Source organism: Balaenoptera acutorostrata, chromosome 9 (assembly GCF_949987535.1).
Source record: "Balaenoptera acutorostrata chromosome 9, mBalAcu1.1, whole genome shotgun sequence".
Classification (NCBI taxonomy): domain Eukaryota; kingdom Metazoa; phylum Chordata; class Mammalia; order Artiodactyla; family Balaenopteridae; genus Balaenoptera; species Balaenoptera acutorostrata.
In genome coordinates, this window is record NC_080072.1 from 42,990,992 (window position 1) to 42,999,919 (window position 8,928).

General features: G+C 35.2%; 1 protein-coding gene across 2 annotated transcripts in view; it reads left to right on the top strand.

Moving 5' to 3' along the window:
- Nucleotides 1-8,499, top strand: part of COPB1 (COPI coat complex subunit beta 1) — a 37,535-nt gene extending 29,036 nt beyond the window's left edge. For both annotated transcript variants that reach the window (XM_057553320.1, XM_057553321.1), the window contains exons 17-22: nt 1,660-1,804; nt 2,832-2,951; nt 5,690-5,835; nt 6,450-6,539; nt 7,488-7,643; nt 8,115-8,499. In XM_057553320.1, the coding sequence (XP_057409303.1) occupies nt 1,660-1,804; nt 2,832-2,951; nt 5,690-5,835; nt 6,450-6,539; nt 7,488-7,643; nt 8,115-8,174 (717 nt within the window). In that variant the 3' untranslated portion in view covers nt 8,175-8,499. The remainder of the gene's footprint in view (nt 1-1,659; nt 1,805-2,831; nt 2,952-5,689; nt 5,836-6,449; nt 6,540-7,487; nt 7,644-8,114) is intronic.
- Nucleotides 8,500-8,928: the final 429 nt, after the last annotated feature.

Sequence of the window (8,928 nt, forward strand, 5' to 3'; positions counted from 1 at the left end):
ATTGGTTTTGTTGCCCAAGATAAGATCAGTGGCAGAATAGGAACTACTGAAACACTTTTCTCCCTTGGAATTGGGAATTGATATTGACAATATTACAGTTATAAAATTTTCCAATTTATTTTTTAAAATTGTGGTAAAGTTTACATAACATCAAATTTACCCTCTTAACTATATTTAAGTGTACAGTTCAAGTGGCATTAAGTATATTCACATTATTGTGCAACCATCACCACCGTCTATATCCCCTGAACTTTTTTCATCTTACAAAGCTGAAACTCTATACCCGTTAAACAATAATTCCCCATTCCCCTCTTCCCTCAGCCCTTGGCAACCACATTCTACTTTTTATCCCAATGAATTTGACTATTCTAGGTACCTTATGTGGAATCATACAGTATTATCCTTTTGTGACTGGTTTAGTTCACTTCGCCTAATGTCTTCAAGGTTCATCCATTTTGTAGCATGTGTCAGAATTTCTTTCCCTTTTAAGGCTGAGTAGTACTTCACTGTGAATATACACCACGTTTTGTTTATCCATTCATCTGTTGATGGACACTTGGTTTGCTTCCACCTTTGGCTGTTGTGAATAATTCTGCCATGAATGTGGATGTTCACATATCTCTTTGAGGTTCTGCTTTCATTTCTTTTGGGTTAAACCCAGAAGTGGAATTGCTGGATCATAGTGATTCTGCTTTAATTTTTTGAGGACCACTATACTGTTTTACATAGCAGCTGTACTGTTTTACATTCCAACCTTCAATGCAGAAGAATTCTGATTTCTCCATATCCTTGCCAACACTTACTTTTTATTTCTTTTGTAGTAACCATCCTAGTGGATGTGAAGTGATATCTTGTAGTGGTTTTGATTTGCATTTCCCTAATGATTAGTGATGTTGGGCTTCTTTTTTGTGTGCTTATTGGTCATTTATATATCTTCTTTGGAGAAATGTCTATTCAAGTCCTTTGCATATTTTTTAATCTGGCTGGTTGTTTTCTTTGTGTTGAGTTGTAGGATTTCTTTATATATTCTGGATACAAGTCCCTTATCAGATGTATGATTTGCAGATATTTTCTCCCATTCTGTGGGTTGTCTTTTCATTCTGCTAATAGTGTCCTTTGATGTACAAAAATTTGTAATTTTGATGTAGTCCAATTTACCCATTTTTTTCTTTTGTTGCTTATGTCTTTGGTGACAGTATTACATTTTTAAAATGTTATATATACCCTGGATGTTTCTTAAAAAAATTTTTTTTGGTGGGGGAACATCTAAAAATTTATCTTTGTGGAATTACAAGTGTTTCTTGCTTGTAATTATTTTTCCTGAGTTTGGGTAACAGCTAGTGAGTTTAGGTGCTTAGGGATTTAACTGAAAATGTATGAAAATCTATTAAGTTCCTAAGTTGGGATAATGTTTAATGTATTTGCTGAACATATTTAACATCCTTCTACCTACTGAGCTGTAAAGTGTAGGACCTGTTATTTTTAATGTCTAAGTTTCAGTTACCATCTCTACATTACAAAACAATTTTATTATACATTTCAAATGACTGGTCTAATCTAAGCACATCTGTTAATTACCTAACAGACTGAGTCCTTTGGCTAGGATATGTTTGGTTAAATTGTCTCAGTCATTTGATTATCTTTATTTTTGTTTGACAGGTCACCCAATTGACAGGTTTCTCAGACCCTGTATATGCAGAAGCTTATGTTCATGTCAACCAGTATGATATCGTCCTGGACGTACTTGTTGTGAACCAAACCAGTGATACCTTGCAGAACTGCACATTAGAGTTAGCTACTCTGGGTGAGGAAATTTACTATACGGGAAAGATATCGTTACATAGTAAATCTTTATGACAGATTGTTAAGAGAAGTGCACAAGTTTTAGTATAAGAATTCTCTTGAGCCCTTTGTGACATTTTGAATCAAGTCTTAGTTTTACATTTTATATTTAGTCTCCTTCTACTCCAATTTTCTGAACCTCTGTGATACTGACTTTCTTATGCTTATGTTCTTGGTACTTCTAGATGGGTTTATTCAGTGAGCTTGATCTATCATATGTCAGTTTTTCTAGATGAAATAAGAGCTGTTTAAGTTACAGATTTACCAAGTAGTTTAAAGTTTTAATTGCCTTAGTACAGAATGAGGTATTTTCTGAGTCCATAACTAATACATACCATGTGTGGCCAAAGTAATACATCATTATCACATTTAGCAGTGTGAGATTTTTTTTTTCTTCTTCTTAATCAGAAGAAGAAATCAGACTTTCTCTGATCATTTATACATATGGCTTTGAAGTTGGAAAATATAAATTGTATACAGGAACAGTGCACTGCACCTAGGAAATTCCATATGGCTTAAGCAAGAGTTAAGGGACTTTAAGAAATCAAGGTAGAACATAGTTCTGCCCTGTCTTCCTCAGCATAGCTTGAGGCCTATATAAAGAACTGTGTTTCTAAGAATTTGCAGTCCTTTCTTCAGATTGTTTTCTCTTTGTAATGGAGTGTATAGTTTAAGACTTAAGCTTTTGAGACGTCTGTATCCATTCACTGAAATAAAGCAGTATGCCCAGAGTACCCACCCTCGCCCACACACACATGAATTAAATATAGAATTATTCTGAGAAGCCCATTACCTTTTAAAAGAAAATGTGCATTTTGATGTGAATAATAGTGTTAAATGATTTCTTTATTTTGTCCTTATATTTGAATCATAACCCTTCTCTTGTTCCTTGTTCTGCTAGAAACTGTTGAGCTATATACATTTTAAGGTTTTACGACTGGAGAGGTTAATATGTATGTATTTTTAGCCATGTCTAAATTTTTTTTCAGGGGACCTGAAACTTGTGGAAAAGCCATCTCCTTTGACTCTTGCTCCACATGACTTTGCAAATATTAAAGCTAATGTCAAAGTAGCATCAACAGAAAATGGAATAATTTTTGGCAATATAGGTAAGGAATTGTTTTATAGCATGTGATGTTTGGATATTTTATTAACGAATTTCTGTAATGAGTAGCTGTGTGACATTTCTTGAGGACAGGACTTGAATCCATTCATTCATTCATTCATTTATGGGGCATCTGCTACGCTATTCAGTGTTGTACTATGTTCTGGATATACAGAAATGAACCAGATAGAGTCACTGTCCTCAAACTGTCAAGCAAAAGGAGGAGATAGATAAATAATAGATTACAATACAATGTGATAACGGCTAGTTTATACACTATGTGCTTTGGGATCATAGAGGGAAAGTGCTAACAGTATAGAAGGCTTTATAAAGGAGGAAGGTATGTTATCAAAGGATAACATTTGAACTGAGTCTCAAACTGTGTATAGGCATTTGTTGCCGGAACTCCTAGGGATTAGCTTGTACAGAGGTATTCAGTCAATAAGCTTTCTTTTTTTTAAAAGCAATTTCTGTGGTAGGAACAAAAAAATCTCTGTCCTCAGATAGCTTCTAGTTGAGTAAGGGAAAACAGATATGTGAAGTAGATATGTGCAGTACATAACGGTAAGTGCTATGAAAGAAGCCTGTGCTGGGTGAAGTGGAAGTCTATGAAGAGATTGTGTCAGTTCTCTCAGAGTGGTGGGGGGTTGGGAGGAAAGGTAAAGGAAAGGCATTGTGGAGGAGCTGAAGCTCAAGTGGGGTTTTAAAAGATCAGTAAATGGGCTACAGATAGAGATTCAGTTAGAACAAATGCAAGTAGTTTGATATACCTGGAGTTTAGAGTGCGCTAGAGGGTGGTGGTAGAAGAGAAGGAGGTTGGGAAGGTTAGTGGCAGCTATATTATACTTGTCATGCTAAGAATTTCGGACTTTATCCTGGATATAGAGGGGAGCCATTGAGGAATTATTAGTGAGTGAGTTACATGATTAAATATTTCTGTGGCAGCACTAAAGAAGACTGATTGGAAGAGGCAAGAAGATTAACTAGTAGACTTGCAGTAGCACAGGTGAGAGATGATAGAGAGTTTGAACCAACACAGTAGTGGCTGGGATGGAGAGAAGGGCTGAATATAATAGATATTAAGGAGATAGAATGTCCAGGACATGGTTACTGATTGAAGAGGAAGTGGCTAGAGCAACGCTCAGATTTCCTGCTTGGGTATGTTGGGTTGGTGTTTATGTTAATCACCAAAACGGAACATAGGAGAGAAGGACAAATTTGAGAGAGATGATAAGTTAAACTTGAGGTTAAGTAATGAAGTGTCTTAAGTTATTGAAGGGCAGTTTGAGATGAGTCTGGAACTTGAACAAGAGGTCTAAAGTAGAGATGAGTATTTGTTTTAAAACCATAGAAATGGAAGAAATCACCCAAAGAGGGCATAAAGAGTGAGAAGAGGGGAGATTTGAAAACCGAATCAGAGAGAACAGCAATATTAAGAGCTGTTTGGAGTTTTTATTCAGAGCAGTATTAAAGCTGGTCAGAGAAGGAGAAGCCTGCAAAGGAAGTGCGGTTAGAGAAGCAAGGAAAAATTCTGAAGAAGTATCGGCAGCTGCAGAAGATCCCTAAGAGAAGGGCCCTTTGGATTTGACAATCAGTGATACTAAAACGTTTCTTATGACCTGTCTTGGGCAGTGGTGGTGGGTTGAAGGCTGCACAGGACGTGGAGAAATAAAGATAGTGAGTGTAGGCCACTCTGAGTGTATGACCTTGGTTTTGATAAGAATGAGAGAGGGCAGTAGCCAGAAGAGAAATAAAGGATGAGGGAAGATTTTTTTTTGACGATGAGAGGACCTTGACTATGTTTATAAACTATAAGGGAAGAAAGTCAGTAAAGAATATGAAGGTAAAGACGAAAGAGGTAATGATTGATGGAGTGAGGTCCTGAACCAAAGCAGGCATCACAGATGGCAGCAAGTATGAACCTTGAAGAGCAGAGGCCGTACTTGTCTGATAGGAAAGGTAAGTAGGTGAAAGTTGATTCAGAGAAAGATACATTTATTTTTAGAGGTGGGGCTGAAAATTAAAGGAACTTATTCTTGGTAACCTTAGTTTCTCTAAAAGTAGAGTGGGGGAATGTCAAGAAAACAGGCTAAAAAAAGGTAGGCTCCAGTCAGATTATGACTTTCTACCATGGAAGAAACAGTTAGAGAAGAAAAGGTCTTGTATCATTAAGTACTATGGCTCAGCAATATTCATCCAGAAATATTAGTCAAGCATCTGCATGAGAACACTACTACCTGTGTATCCTTCTACAGTGTCTAACACTGCAACTGCTATGTAAGCACTCACTGAGTTTGAATCCTGGCCTCCACCACTTAACCAGTTCTGTGACCTTGAGCCACTTAATTAACTTCTCTTTGTTTTTACTTCTCTATAAAATGGAAAATAATAATACTATAACATAGGAATGATGGTCATATTAAATAGGTAATAATTTGTAAAACATAGAGCCCCTGAATTGGACGATTGGGATTGACATGTATGCAGTGATGTGTATAAAATTGATGACTGATTAAAAAAAAAAAAAGAAATACTATATTACTGTCATTTTAATTACATTCATTTAAAGAAAACATATTTTCAAATTCATGTTGGTAAAAAAAAAAAAAAAAAAAATAGAGCCCGCTATATAATAAGCAAAACTATTTGCTAATGTCAGAGTTGTTATTTGGAAATATTAAAAATTTTTAATTAAAATTTGCCTTTGGTGATTGGGGATCTTTTTATATGTGTATATTGCAGTTTATGATGTCTCTGGAGCAGCAAGTGACAGAAATTGTGTGGTCCTCAGTGATATTCACATTGACATCATGGACTACATCCAGCCTGCAACTTGCACTGATGCTGAATTCCGTCAGATGTGGGCCGAATTTGAATGGGAGAACAAAGTTAGTCCTTGGGAGATTTCCTTGAACTCCTTATGTTTCTTTTTGGCTAGTGTTGAGGGATTCTCTGATAAAATTAATCCCTCTAAAAAGTGTCAGATGTGAAAAGCAAAGTCTTTCAATATCTGTGCTTACAAATTAGCTTTAACTGGAAAGCATGCAAGTGGTTTGGTTAAGTTACGGTTTTAAATTGGTGAGAGTAACAGTTTTATAATTAATCTGATTGTTCAAGACATTATAAACAATGTTCCATCCCTTGTATGTATGAATAGTAACTTGCCATTGAATCCAGTGTTCAGTAGAAGCTTTGCAAAGTCAGTGCCTGCTAGGGAACTTTGTTCCTGTAAGCCTTGATTTTTATTAGAAATATTTTATATACAGCATGTTGATTGTCTGTAAAGTTATCTGTATCTGAAAGTTCTGATACCAACCTACAGTTTGTTGATGTTGTAGAAGGTGTCATTTACTTTTTGTTGCCCACCCTTTCCACCTAAATACTTGGAAGGAGATTCTAATATGACATACGAGCGATTGTCTTTTCAACCCCAAGATAAGAAATTCACAACTTTCTTAAAGTAAGAGCTATAACCTCGACTTTTTTCTCTCCCTCTGTACAGGTAACGGTTAACACAAATATAGTTGATTTAAATGACTATTTACAGCACATATTAAAGTCAACCAACATGAAATGCCTCACTCCGGAGAAGGTAAAATTTGCCCGTGTACTTCTTAAATCTGATAGAGAGTAAGATGGTAGATTTTTGGCTTTCTTGTATTTCCTCTAGTGTATTTTGATATTATTTAGCCTGAGAAAAGCAGTGTTATTCTGGACTAGCTAAAAGAAGTTATCCCATAGAATGTATGAATCTGCTTACTGCTTTCTACTGGAATAGGAGCAGTATCTGCTTGTTCCTAGTGCAGTGACCCAACTGAATAGTCACATTGGTTTTTCTTTTCAGTCTTCTCCCTTTTGGCTAAAGGCTTATTCCAAAATAGTTCACAATACTGGATTAGAAAATGTCCATGATCTCTTCTGTTGGCTCTGATTGTGGGTCATAATATATCTGCTCAAGTATGGAATTGTTGATGTACTTTGATTTTCTGCTATGTTTGTGTATGTATGAAAAAAGACTAGAAAGAAAGACCAAAAAGTGAAGACTGCCAGGGAATTCCCAGGAATTTGTTTTTCTTTATACAATTTCTGCTAACTTTGTAATATTGATTTAATCATAAAAGAATGCTGCCAGACAAGTAGGTTTTAATTCATAGATTGGTCTATTGAACAGATACTCCAACAAACGTTATATGCCCAGTACTCTGTGAGCTGCTGGATGTACAATAAAGAACAAAATAAAAGCAGTTTCTTCCTTCATGGAGCTCAGGGTCTGGTATGGGAGGCAGGCAGACAGCTCTAAACAAAGAACATATAAATACAAATGAGGATGGGTGCTATTTCTTTAAAATCAGTGTTTTTGAGGTATAATATAGATGCAGTAAAGCTCACACTCTTTACATTTATAGTTCTATGAGTGTCAGCAAATTCACACAGTCATGTAGATAAGTCCTGTTTCAAGTGGTCATTTTCCTATGCTATTTGGTCTTGCTTATGTGTAGTTCTCTAGTAGAGTATTGAACTCATCACAAATTTCTTCCAGGCACTTTCTGGTTACTGTGGCTTTATGGCAGCCAACCTCTATGCTCGTTCCATATTTGGAGAAGATGCACTTGCAAATGTCAGCATTGAGAAGCCGATTCAACAGGGACCGGAGGCCCCTGTTACTGGCCACATAAGAATTCGTGCAAAGAGTCAGGTAACAGTTGGTTTTTTTTGAGATGGTCTCTGAACTAAATAAAAAGAGAAATAATTTATGTCTCTTTATTTCTATATGTAGCATCCTCTCTTACCAGTGTTTCATGCATTAGATGCACGTATATTCATAATAGTAGTATCCTTGAATAGAAATATGACTTTACTTCATTAAAATAGCCCACCTTTTGGGCCACTCATTCTGTTTGTTTGCTTAAAATCAGATTAATTCCTGTTGGGTGTTTGTGACATGGGTTCTTCAGAGGTTTTTGAAATCCAAGCTATAAATCTGGTGACTATTTGTAAATCTAGCACTAAAAGTACTTAACCAAGTAAAGTTTTGGTGAGTCTCTTTTGTACATCCTTGGTTTCATTGTTGATGTGGTATCATTGCATGGAGGCTTGGTTAAGAGAGAATAACCTACTGATTGTACATAGTTTCAATAATTATAAACATCTTCATTCTTTCTTACAGGGAATGGCCTTAAGTCTTGGAGATAAAATCAACTTGTCTCAGAAGAAAACTAGTATATAAGAATAAACAAAAAAGTCCTTGCAGCTTTACAGTTAAAATTTAGGTATGGGCTTACTGGACTCCAACATATTTTGTACTCTTTTGTGCTTTATGTTATATAGAATCTGAGTTCATGCTGAATGCATTCCAGCCAATAATTTATAGCCTTTCCCTTAAATCAAGATTGATTTTAAAATTATAGTTTGTCTTTTGTCTTAACAGTTCTGAATGCTGTCCTCAAAGTATATAATGTTTCTCACATGTATCAAGACCATTTTCACAGTACAATAAACAGATGTATTCCTAAATCTTTTGTTATTTTATAAATAAATGTGTAATTACATAATTTTAGTTATGAGAAATGGATTTCTTTTAGTTGGGTTATAGATTTCTATTATAAATTTAAATTGCTGTTTGAGTCATGAATATATGAACTTTATTAAGAGAATTTACAAATGCAGTGATATGAAATGAGATAGGCCTTGATTTACTTGACTGATTTTTACTAATTTAATATTCTAACATCAGTATCTGTAAGAATGCCTTACCATGTTCTAAAGGGCTTTTCTCTGAAATTTAGGTCCAGGAAGATGGTATCAAATACCTTGAGAAAACAGGTCCATCTTCATTTTAAAAGAGTACTATGAACTCTGACTAAAATAAACACACTATTAATTATCCTGAATCATAATGAAAAGTAGATAATCCAAAATAGATTTTTTAATCATTCACCTTTAGCTTTGGGTATTCTTTTACCTTTGTTAGGAATTAAATT